Source organism: Gymnodraco acuticeps, unplaced genomic scaffold (assembly GCF_902827175.1).
Source record: "Gymnodraco acuticeps unplaced genomic scaffold, fGymAcu1.1, whole genome shotgun sequence".
Taxonomy (NCBI): Eukaryota; Metazoa; Chordata; class Actinopteri; order Perciformes; family Bathydraconidae; genus Gymnodraco; species Gymnodraco acuticeps.
In genome coordinates this window covers 2,700,867-2,713,638 of record NW_022992177.1, presented here as the reverse complement: position 1 = coordinate 2,713,638, position 12,772 = coordinate 2,700,867, and the positions used below count along the sequence as shown (strand labels likewise).

General features: G+C 40.1%; 1 protein-coding gene across 2 annotated transcripts; it reads left to right on the top strand.

Moving 5' to 3' along the window:
• Positions 1 to 4,284: 4,284 nt before the first annotated feature.
• morf4l1 (mortality factor 4 like 1) lies at positions 4,285 to 8,377 on the top strand. Of its 2 annotated transcripts, XM_034204741.1 has the most exons (12): positions 4,285 to 4,428; positions 5,205 to 5,251; positions 5,344 to 5,411; positions 5,505 to 5,591; positions 5,789 to 5,866; positions 5,979 to 6,004; positions 6,149 to 6,240; positions 6,347 to 6,448; positions 6,551 to 6,639; positions 6,766 to 6,938; positions 7,733 to 7,817; positions 7,902 to 8,377. In XM_034204741.1, the coding sequence occupies exons 1-12, from the start codon at positions 4,389 to 4,391 to the stop codon at positions 7,984 to 7,986; spliced, it is 972 nt and encodes a 323-aa protein (XP_034060632.1). In that variant the 5' UTR covers positions 4,285 to 4,388; the 3' UTR covers positions 7,987 to 8,377. The 2 variants fall into 2 exon arrangements, with proteins under 2 accessions (XP_034060632.1, XP_034060634.1); XM_034204743.1 differs by lacking the exon at positions 5,205 to 5,251 and having other exon boundaries at positions 4,296 to 4,428.
• Positions 8,378 to 12,772: the final 4,395 nt, after the last annotated feature.

The following is a 12,772-nucleotide window of genomic DNA, read 5'->3' as shown; positions in this document are numbered from 1 at the left end:
CAGAGGAGCTGCGCATCTAAAAGCTGTCTTCCCTAAGACAGTCCTAGCAGTTGGCACATTTAATAAAACCACAACATTCGATCTCAGGCAGTAGCCACTTATACTTTTCTGTGAGATCAGGGAGCAGATATAAGATGGAAGTTTCCCTAACATGGCTTTGTATATAAAAATGTACCAGTGACTGAGCCTCCGTACAGTTAGTGAAAGCAAACCAGCCCTTGCATACAGGGTACAGTGATGGGTTAATGCTTTACAGTTTGTCACAAATCTTAGTGCACTGTGATACGCAGCATCTAACTTGACCAGGCAATTGGCAGGTGCATTCATATAAATCAAATCACCATAGTCCAGCACAGGTAAAAAGGTCACAGTGACTAGCCTTTTCCTGGCCTCAAGCGAGAAACAGGACTTATTTCTGTAGAAAAAACCTAGCCTAACCCTCAGCTTTTTAAGCAGGTTATTGACATGAAGTTTAAAAGTGAGGCAATCATCAAGCCAGATACCAAGGTATTTGTAACAGGTAACCACTTCAAGTTGTATTCCTTGCGTAGTTACAATATCTAAAACAGGCTCTGGTGTCTTTTTAGTTTTAGAAAAGAGCATTACCTTGGTTTTCTCAACATTTAAAAGAAGCTTTAGTTCAGAGAGCCGAGTCTGAATAATGTTAAAAACAGCCTGTAATTTAACACCGGCCTCCTTAATGGAGGGACCTGCACAGTACAACACGGTATCATCCGCATAAAAATGTAAAGTAGCTTCATCCACATTTTCACCTAAACTGTTGATGTAGATGGAGAATACAAGTGGACCTAAAACAGAACCTTGGGGAACACCATTTGCAATGTTCAACCACTCAGAAGACAGCCCATCAAAATGAACACATTGGGACCTTTCAGAGAGGTAGTTTACAAACCACCCTACTGCATGGCTGGACATGCCTAAGCTAGCCTCTGCTTTAAAATGTGATGATCGACGGTGTCAAACGCTTTGGACAGGTCAATAAATAGAGCTGCACAACTCTGCTTATTATCTAAAATACTCGCCACATCATTCACCACTTTCATTGTGGCAGTGATGGTGCTGTGTTGCTTTCTGAAGCCTGACTGATGTTTAGACAGGATGTAATTTGTACATAAAAACACCTTTACCTGTTCACTCACTAAACGTTCAAGAACCTTAGCCAGAACTGACAACTTAGAGATTGGCCTATAGTTATTTAATAAGGTGGCCTCCCCTCCTTTTAGCAAAGGCAGGACATACGCTGACTTCCACAATTTTGGAATTGTGTTAGTGCTGAGGGAGAGGTTAAAAAGAGTAGTGAGAGGAAGAGCAATAACATCTGCAGCTATCTTTAAAAAGAAAGGTTCTACGTTGTCCGGGCCAGCCGGTTTCTTAGGATCTAACTTGGTTAAAGCTTCACGAACAACATCAACAGTAAAAGGGGTAAAACTAAAAGGGTTTTCCAACATACGTTTTTCAGAGTCACATACTGTAGTGTTCACAGAAGCAGAGTTAGTGACAGAATCAAATAGAGAACCACAGGACACAAAATGCTCATTAAAGCAATTTAGCATAGTAGCCCTGTCCGATATAGAGCCAGATGCTGTACGGAGGTAGCTCATTACGGATATCGCCGGTGGATAACGATTTAATGGCTTTCCAAAATTTTCCAGGATTATTCCGATTCTTTGTGGTAACTGACAGATAGTACTTTGATTTAGCACTTTTGATATGTGAAGTGAAGCTATTTCTTAGCTGCCTAAAATGCAGCCATTCTACCTCTGAGCCTGATTTCCTAGCCTTTGCCCAGGCCTTGTTTCTCTCATGAAGGAGACTGGACAGATTAGCAGAAAACCAAGGATTGTCTCGTCCCTTTACTCTAAATTTACGCAGGGGTGCATGTCTATCAATGCTTCCGGTAACTGCTAGAATCCACTTCAAGACACTGGTACTTGCTTACCATGCTGCGAATGGATCTGGCCCTTCGTACATCCAGGACATGGTTAAACCGTACACCCCAGCGCGTGCACTACGCTCTGCATCAGCCAAACGACTCGCTGCGCCCTCGCTGCGAGGGGGACCCAAGTTCCCATCGGCGAAAACACGTGGGTTTGCTGTCCTGGCTCCAAGATGGTGGAATGAGCTCCCCATTGACATCAGGACTGCAGATAGCTTGCACATCTTCCGGCGCAAACTGAAAACTCATCTCTTTCGACTCCACTTCGAGCGATAGAACTATTAACGAAGCACTTTTATACTAATAAAGGACTGGCTTTTCTAAAGCCAGTTGAGTAGCACTTGAAATGTTTTTGCTCTATGAAACCTGATGTACTTTTATGATTCTGTTTTCTTCAAGTTGTATTTTGTTGGACGAACGCACCTATTGTAAGTCGCTTTGGATAAAAGCGTCAGCTAAATGCAATGTAATGTAATGTAATAATCTCCATAAAACCAAGATAAAAATAAGACCATGCGGTTTCTACATCAGCACACAGATCGATTTACCCCAATCAAAATCAAACAGATCATGCACAAAACCCTGCTCCACAAAATGTTTTTTGTCTCTCTTAATGATAATGCGAATGTGGCGGAGTGGTGAGGGTAGGTGTTTAAAGTCGGTTGCGGACAACGCCACCTGGGGGCTCACCACTCCGCCACACGAGGTTTAACCTTTTGGACCTTAGTGTCCCTAATTGTGGCTACAACACAGTGATCACTCAGATCATTTGCAAATACTCCCACATATGAATATTTATGGGGAACATTAGTTAAAATGAGATCTATTGGGGAGGATTTATTTGGGGACTTAATGTTAGGGCGAGTAGGACTGTCAACAATCTGAGTAACATTCAAAGAGATACAAAGGTTTTTAAAATCCTCTGACACTGCAGTTAACCAGTCCCAGTTAAAATCTCCAAGTAGCACTATTTCCTTGTAGTCTAGTTGTGATAAAAGATTTGCTAGTGAAGACAAGGAGTCTTTGACAGCTGAGGGGGGTCTGTAACAACTCACTACCATGACCTGTTGACCCTTTGCCACTTCTATATTTATGGCTAAACATTCAAATTGCCTACTGATCGATTTGGAAACTAATGTGGTTACACTCAACTTATTCTTAACATAAAAACCCTTAAATCAGAGGCCAATTTAGTACCTTTGAATTAACTAAGCAATGTTTCATAGACTGCTTATTGTATTGCAGCTACAGTTAACACAGTTCAGGGTAAGATCAAGCTTTAAATGTCCTTGTTCAGAAACTTGCTTTCATATGACTTTTATTCACATGGCCTGTGTTTAGAGGGAGGCATGAGGTTGTTGGTGGCCTAACGTCAGACACAGAAGTGTAGAGTTTGCTGTGTTTAGTTATAATAAACATTATCAAAGACATTTTGAAATGTCACAATGCAGGGCAGGCTCCTGGTGGTGTATGTGAATCACACACATGTAGCAAAAGGAGAAATGTATTTTATAAATACATTTCATTCATTTAATTTCCTTTTTAAATTGAATTATTAATTTGTCACAATAGACAAACAACTAAATACTCTAGACTCATTCATTGAATAATCGCTGTATTAATAAGTGAGTTTATTAACATTCAAATGATACTTTAATTTATCAGTTGATAGTAAAAGTATCCATTTTAATTTAATTCTCTTTGTAATTATGCCAATGGCACATCTCTATCTTCATAACACATTGCCTTAAATCACAATTTGAGCACACATTTTGGTTAGGTGTAACCAATAGCAACACAATGGCTCGGTTGCATTTTGTGAGTGAGCCAAACCAATCTGCACATAAGAGCCAAAAACTGGCACAAATAAAGCTGCAACGGGGTCTGTACAGCCGGGAAAACCAAAGGAGCTTTTAATGCTTTGTGTGAAACCCTATACTGAATCAGGGTGATAGACATGACCAAGTAAAGCCATAATCTGTATACACTATTTTCTCATAAAACTCCTCAATTAAGTCTCACCTGATCCCTATATGTTTTTTAGCTTCAGAATGATGACGATAGAGGTGCCACAATTACTTATTTTTCTATTCTGTTTTTTCATACACTAAAAATGTGGTATGTGGTACATTTTGTGGACCATTCAGGAGCAGCAATATAAATATACAAATAACATACTTTTTATTATCATTTTAAAAAACCGGAATACAAATGTAGAGAGAAAAATATACAACACAGACGTTCAAAAACACGTTTACTTGTTATTGTCACTCTGCATAAATTAAAATGTGGCATTTCATCGTGAGCCACATCTTTGGTCGCGGTATTATTGCGTCATCGCGTTGATTATGACGTATGTAGAGAGCGGCACCGTTTCAGACTGGAATGGAAGCTAGCAATTTTCCCCATATTTTGCTAGTTTAATCCGTGAATGGCGCCGAAACAGGACCCGAAACCTAAATTTCAAGAAGGTAATACACTGTCTTGTTATATTTTCCGAGAGGTTTATGGTTTCGGTGAGGGCTGGGACCTTCGGAAATATCCGGTGTCTGTTAGCTAGCATTAGCACGAACCGCTATCTCTGTTAGCCTCTATTGTTGTTTCACTAAACAGATTTGATCGTTTTTATCCTCCGCTTTAGTGAAGTATCACTACCTGATTTTCTTTTCAACATCGTGTTATATTAGCAAGAGCATACCTGCAAAATGTGTGGTTTTAATGTTAGCGTTATTGGGATTTTCTGACTATAAGCGGTAGCTTCATTCATGCAGCGTTAGCTCCCATTGATTTCACCGCCCACTTTTCTGTTCTCCCCATAGACTGTATTATTTTTACATACCGTTTAATGTAGAACTGTGATCTGAGATCTAACTGGCTAACTTCTGTTGTCATATTGATGTCAGTTGATGTGTAGCTACTTGCTAATATATATAACAAATATATTGGTCAACTATTTCTGCAAATAACTGATTACTTTTTCGGCTTTACACATAGATCAAACCAAGTCTGCTACTAAATGAAACTTGACACTAGCCTGACTGATGAGTCCCACTTGTTCGGCTTAAACAAATGCTTTACCCCTTGATGTAATGATTGTTCTCGGCCATCAGACATTTGTTGAATAATTCAAATGTAAGGTGTAATAATTGTTTGTGTGTATGTCAGTAGTTTAGTCAGCCTTACATTTTCATCGTGATTCACTCGAACTGATCTCATGCTGATTTTAATTGACCGACACTCTGTTCAGGTGAAAGAGTGCTGTGTTTTCATGGGCCATTGCTCTACGAAGCTAAGGTAGGCTGTCTTAGTTAGCCTGTTTCTCTGATCATGTGGTCCTTCCCGGTGTCTGGTACATTTTTGACAATAACATATGTCTTTCTTTGCAGTGTGTTAAGATAAACATCAAGGACAAACATATCAAATACTTTATTCATTACAGTGGTTGGAATAAGAAGTAAGTGTTTGCTCAAATAAATGACATTTTTAAGAGTTGTACGGTATAGGGTTTCAATGGGATTAATTCATTTCATGGTGTTTTGTCTTTCAGCTGGGACGAATGGGTTCCTGAAAGCAGAGTGCTAAAGTATGTGGACACGAATCTGCAGAAACAGAAAGAGCTTCAGAGGGCCAATCAGTAAGTCTATCGTCTCGTGTTTTACATTTTTAGTTTTTTACTAATTTCAATGTTTAAAATATAAATATATTGAGTTCTTTATGGCCAAGGTCCACAAAAAGAGCCTTATAAAAAAAAACACCACTGTCTGTGTCCTCTAATCTCCTGAAAATGAAAGATGTATTAAGTATTGAACATGTTTTGTTTTCTTAATTTAGAGACCATTATGTAGAAGGGAGAATGAGGGGTGCTGCGCCAAATAAGAAAATACCTGCTCCCCCGCCGAAAAATGATGTGTGAGTTGATGTCATTCTTTATTCTACCCGTCAGCTGATTTGATGTTTCCTGCCAAGTCAATGTTTAAAAAAACACATGTTTACGCCTTTGCTTTCTATTTTTTTTCTGTAGGAAAACCAAAAAGAACAAACAAAAGAGTAAGTACATCGTATTTGTGTATTTACATATTGGTGTACGTGCATGCTCTCTAGAATACAAATCATCAGGTTTTTGCAACTGTGTTTCCACCGTCATTGTTTTTATGGATAAAATAACACATAGCTATGTTTCTGAATGTGCAGCTCCTGGTGCCGGTGAAGGAACTAGTTCAGGAGGAGACCCAACCCACCCTCCACGAAAGAAGAGGGCACGCGTCGACCCAACTGTTGAAAGTGTAAGTTAATAAAGCGACCAAGTTGCTTTTGAGGCATTACCTGTGTAAACATTGTGCTATAAGCTTCGTTGTGTGGCTTTTCTGACATCGGTTCCTGTTTTTTCAGGAGGAGACCTTCATAAATCGAGTGGAGGTGAGAGTAAAAATCCCTGAGGAACTGAAACCATGGCTTGTTGATGACTGGGACCTGATTACACGACAAAAACAGGTTATTAACCGCAGCATTGTATTAAATAAATCACATGCATTTACATTCTATCATTTCCAAAGTTATTTATCAGCATTGTTCTTTTTTGTTTCATGATTTCAGCTTTTCCACCTACCTGCCAAGAAGAACGTTGATTCAGTCCTGGAAGATTATGCAAACTACAAGAAATCAAGAGGAAACTCGGACAGCAAGTAAATACACACATTGTTACTACTTCCAGTACTTACTTACTTGGCTGTTGTAGATCACCAGGCTGTGCAAAAACATGACTTGCTTTGTGTCATCGATATGTAACTCGTTTTTCCTCCCCTGCTCAGGGAGTTTGCAGTGAACGAGGTGGTTGCTGGTATCAAGGAATATTTCAGTGTCATGCTGGGCACACAACTTCTCTACAAATTTGAAAGGCCGCAGTACGCAGACATCCTGGCCAACCATCCGGATACATCTATGTCTCAAATCTATGGCGCCCCTCACCTACTCAGACTCTTTGGTAAAAGCACCTGTACAACATTACCTGCTGTAGTATTTATTACAGTGGAATTAGTGCAGCAATCTGAATGTAGAAGTGATTCCAGTCAAAGTAAAACTGTCCAATTTAGAGATCTAATTTTGAATAAGGTTCTGGGCACGGCCCCGAAGTTATGGTTTTTATTTTTGCTCCGTCATTATCATTATTAACCCCTTACGGTGTGTGAATGTGTGTGAATGTTAGGTCCTAGAGTTAGGTACACTGCTCTGTATGAATGGGTGAACGACATGTAGTATGTAAAGCGCTTTGAGGGGTTTAAAGACTGGATAAAGCGCTATATAAGTACAGTCCATTTACCATTTACAAAGTCGATATTCTTATTAGACTCAAAGACAAGTCTGGCTATATTAAAAATAATACATGCGACCCCAATGTGTATCGCTTTAACTACCAAAAGTAAAACAAATACGTTAGTGTCTGATCTTTTACAAATTCTCCATGGCACACATGGCTGAGTCACTTCTCTCTGACTCTTGAGTTTTGACTTGAAAATCCTGATAATTAAAATCACAACTTTGTCTAAAATGATGGACAGGTGGTTTTCTACTCGGAACATTAAAACAGCCCTAACCTGCTTATATGTTATCCTCTCGAGCATTACAAATACTCAGGTAAACCACATCAACTCAATCTGCACATGGATATTAGAAATAAGAGTGCAGCCTGCTTCTTTTGATATCTTTTTTTTTGACACAGGCAATGTGGTGGTTATAATAAATAAAATAATAAATCCTTTCTTTGTTTGGTTTTCCAAGTGAGAATTGGAGCTATGCTGGCGTACACTCCCCTGGATGAAAAGAGCCTTGCCCTGCTGCTCAGTTATCTACAAGACTTCCTCAAGTGAGTAGTCACAACATTGTTATCAATAAGACTCAGTGATAAATCTGCACCTTTTTTAATAAATCAAATGTAACTCTATTCCAGGTATCTTGTGAAGAACTCTGCATCGCTCTTCAATGCAAGTGACTATGAAGTTGCCCCTCCAGAGTACCACCGCAAGGCAGTTTAAGGTTCTTTGGGATCTGAAGCCTTTGTGTGTTGAAGTTCGGAGACGACGTTCTTACCTGTCGAAAAGGATGTGATTTCACAAAAAGCCTTTGGAGAATGGATTGTGCGAGATCTTTGGATTTATTAAGGAAGAATCAGAGCAAGATCACACTAATCCCTGGACAAATTCATTTTCTTTCATGTGGAAAGCTGCTGAGTACGCTCTTCCTGTATTGGTATGTTTTTGAGTACCACTTTTTAGTTTCTATGATACTTTTCTTTTTTTTGTCACCAAGCTCTTTTGAAAAGGAATTTCATCGTGATTATGTTTTTGTTTTCTGTCTCGGTTCAGATGCTGGCTAAATTTGTCTTGTAGGCTGTCATCATTTTCTAATAAAAATCTCATTCTCAAATGTTTGGTTCATCTTGTCTTTTAAGCCTTTGTATTGCAGTTAGGTCAAGGTAGGATGTGGTGTCCTTCTCTTTATCTACAGGGGGAGTAAGGTGCTTTTGAATGTTGTTACTAATTGAAGGACTTTGTCTTTATGAACTCTGACACATTGGATTTTAAAATCTTTAATGCTCTTATTATTTAAGTACATCATTTTAATTGTCTGAAACTTCACAAATGGTAATTATGTCTGCATTATATTCAGTGGTAATTGTATATCACTCAAAAATGAACTGACATCAATTTAGAAAATTAAGTAAATGTTAACCCGTTTTAGCAAGCTTGCTTTTGAATTACTTCTAATTTTATATGATAAACAAGTATAAATGGCAGTGGCTCAGTCAGTAGGTGCTTGGACTGTGAGCTGTAGGGTCGCCGGTTCAAGTCCCCGAACAGACCTAAATGTGGAGTGTGGACTGCTACTTGGAGATAATCTGGGCCCTACCGTGGTGCCCTTGAGCAAGGCACCGGACAACCCCCCCCCACTCCAATTGCTCCCCAGGCACTGTACAATAGCTGCCCACTGCTCCTAGTACTAGGATGGGTTAAATGCAGAGGCCAAATGTCACTGTGCTCTGCATGTGTGACCATTAAAGAGGGTTTCATCCCTCCGATTCTATCTATCTATGAAAACAGGCCAATATAGTAAAATAAATGCAATAATTCAAGAAATGCTCATTAAACATTCAATACCCGATTAAATGCTTAATCTGGTAAGAATAAATAAATAATGATTAACCCATTCATTTTATAAACCTTTTGAAAATTGGATAAGTGACAAATCCCAAAATGGACCAATGCTAATAAAATGGTTTAAATGTAAAAAAAAAGAAAGAATCACAAGTCTACACCTGGGAATGTTTTATAGAATGAAAACATATTCTGCTGTGAAAGTTTTGGGTTTTTAAACTGAAAAGGGTCTAGATCCCGCCCCGCCCACCTGTAACTGGCAGCTGGCAGCTCGGACGTGATTCAGTTGCTGGTGTATTTGGCAAAAGAAAATGTTTTTGGTGTGCACCCATACAGAGATTTCCCCATTTATGTTTGACTCTGAAATTAGGCATGGTTTTTTTTAAAGCAAAATGGGCAACTTGCAGACATATCTGATCGGTAAGTCTAGTTAGCATCTCTTTTTTGTGAATGTTTATGCTAGCTTGGTAGCTAGTAATTTACATTAACTGTTAGCGGCTGTGAAATATATACGATGTTGTCTTTAAGGGATTTTGGTAAAAAGTAAAAGGCAGCTCAAAGGTTCAGTGTATATTCCAAACACTTCTATAAATACAGTCTATGTTTTCTACCATGTCTGCCCTGACAAACTTTCACTATGCTAATGTCTCACAGACAGGTCCACTCCACTCTGTGATGCAGGTTTTAGGTTGAATTTGTGACAGTACAACATCTCCGATCTAAGGTAAGTGACGATAAATATCCCAATTCTTTCACACACAGTGACGTCACGAGCTACCCACAATGCAACGCGCGCCATATATATATATATATAAATACGCCATTTTTCGGGAGGTGCAAATATCCTGGAGGTGCTAATATAAATAGCTAGCTAACGTAGCCAGGCAGAGCGCACTCGTTTTTTTTTCTGAATTAACGACCGAAGAAATCGCTGCATGTCTTCGGATTACATCTCTGGACTTGAGGGGTGTGCTCTAGGTCGTTACCAGCGTAAACTAGAGCTGTGTGGGTTGTCGGATTGCCCTTACAGACTGCCTGCAGATGTATGGAAAAACGACTCTCGAAAGTGGCCTTCGGTAGATTTTGGCAGCATCTACGTCTATTTTCTGGAAACACCAGGTGAATACCCCACTTGTCACAATAATATTATCATGCCAATGCATATATGTGGTATTGTAGAGTTGACTATATTGATTAAGGCAATAGACTATGATATTCTGCTTGCACCTCGTGTGAAATGGCGGATACCGGAAGTACGGTGTCGCCCTCGGCCCAAAACCCGTATGTGTGTGTGAAAGAATTGAATTCAGCAATGTAAAAACTAAAAAACAAGTTATTATTATTAGCTTTAAGGCATTTTCGAACTTAGTTTCAAAGCCAGAAAGGTTAGCTCAAAACATTACCATTTAAAAATGACAAAAAAAATGCCCTGACCATATTATTAAAAATGTTGCTAAAAAATATTAAAACGTAGTCTTATGTAGCAAACCACTTTTGATTACTGGTTTATTATCGTTTAATAGGAATTCATTTCAGTTTTTGTTTAATAGCTCCCATGTCATGTGATAAATGCCGCATATTATTACTTTATTACACATGCCTCTTTTATATGAAGATATTTAATTGATTAACCATTGCACCTTTCAATAGCTTTCATATGATGGCGGTGCAACCATGTTATATTTCATTTCTACTAAAAGACTCTCCTAAATACTGCACAGTAGGCCTTTCAAATAATTCCAAATCACTGATTTAAAAGTTGTTTTAGATGAAGATCTTTCATTTTACTATCTTGCTGTTGGCCTGTTTATCCAATCTCTCATGGCTCTGCTGGGATTACAAGGGACTTGATCTGTCTGTTGGGTTTCTCCGTCTGCTTTGTTTAGTTAATATGGGATGTTTGAGTATACTACTACAATACTAAGAGCTTTACTAGGGGTAATTGTAGTAGGGTTAACTTAAAACCTCTGTCACAAGGGTTTATTCTGACATTTGTCTGTAAAAAGTGCATTACAATAGGCCTGAAGGCTCAACTGATTGTGTGAAGTGACAGAGTTTCTGCTGAGAGGCAACTCCCCCCACCAATACAGTACTTAAGCGACACTGAAATCTAAATAATTCAGTGTGCAATCTCGACCAGATAGGACTCACTGCTGATTCAGAAACCTGTCTGTGACAACTCAGCAATCTGGACTGGTGTCCATTTTAGGCAGCACTTTCCTGGAGCGTCAGCTTCAGCGTCAGACAGACGAAGACTGACAAAGACAATAGAGTCCTGCGGGAGTCACGAGGGATGCAAAGAGGAGGCTAAGTATCGCTGGTGTTTTTCTAGCCCCTCATGCTAAAACATGTGTATATTCTCCATTCCTGTTCATGTGTCCTCTCGCAATTATTACTGGCCCTGTGCATCTCCTAATCGTTGTAACCGGCCTGCTCTCGTCTATCCCACATGCTCCACTGAGATCCAACATCTAGTTACAGGTGGCCTGTGGAACTGCCAGTCAGCTGTTCCTAAGGCTGACTTCATTTCTGGCTATGCTTCCCTGCAGTCTCTGGATTTCCTTGCTCTCACTGAGACCTGGATTACTCCATCCAACACAGCCACCCCAGCAGCTCTCTCCACAGCATATTCCTTCACCCATACAGCCAGACCCACTGGCAGAGGAGGTGGCACTGGTCTCCTGCTCTCTCCCAAATGGAGCTTTTCCCTCTACCAAACTTCTCTCCTTCGACCTTTGAATTCCATGCCGTCACAGTAACCCATCCTATACAATGAACCATTGTTGTTCTCTACCGTCCACCAGGCGCCTTGGGAGACTTCTTGGAGGAATTAGATAATCTCCTCTCACACATCCCTGAAACTGGCCCTCCCACATCCCTGAAACTGGCCCTCCCACTGTACTTCTCGGAAACTTCAACCTCCAGACAGGGAAGATAGCTAAACTAACATCTCTTTTAACCGCCTTTGCTTTCTCACTGTCTCCATCCCCACCAACTCATAAAGCTGGCAATGTCCTTGATCTCATATTCTCAAGGAACTGCTCTACTTCTAACCTCTCTGTAAACCCACTTCACACCTCGGATCACTTTTTTATTTAATTCTCTCTACCCCTTTCTAAACATAACAAACGTATCTCTTCTAATTCTGCACCTGTCCGCCGTAACCTTCGTTCCCTCTCCCTCTCTACTCTTACCTCATCGGTGCTCTCAGCCCTCCCTTCATCTGACTCGTTCCAACTCCTGCCTCCAAAGTCTGCTGCAGAAACTCTCCTCTCGACTCTTTCATCCTCTCTGGACTCCCTCTGTCCTCTCACATCTCGGCAGGCTCGTCAGTCCCCTCCTGCTCTCCGGCTAAATGACGCACTGCGTGCTAATAGAACCATCCTTCGGGCAGCTGAGCGAAAATGGTGGGAATCCAAACGCCCTGACAACCTCCTAACCTATCAATATCTCCTCTCCTCTTTCTCTTCTTCTATATCTCAGGCAAAAAGCACTTTCTTTCAAGATAAGATCCATTCTTCCTATTCCAATCACAAAAAACTATTTTCTATCATCTCCACCCTCCTTGAACCCTCCAAAGCCCCTTCCCCCTCCCCCTTCTTCCAAGCGACTTTGTTAACTACTTTGAAAAAAAGGTTGATGACATTCGCTCTTCTTTTTCCGACTC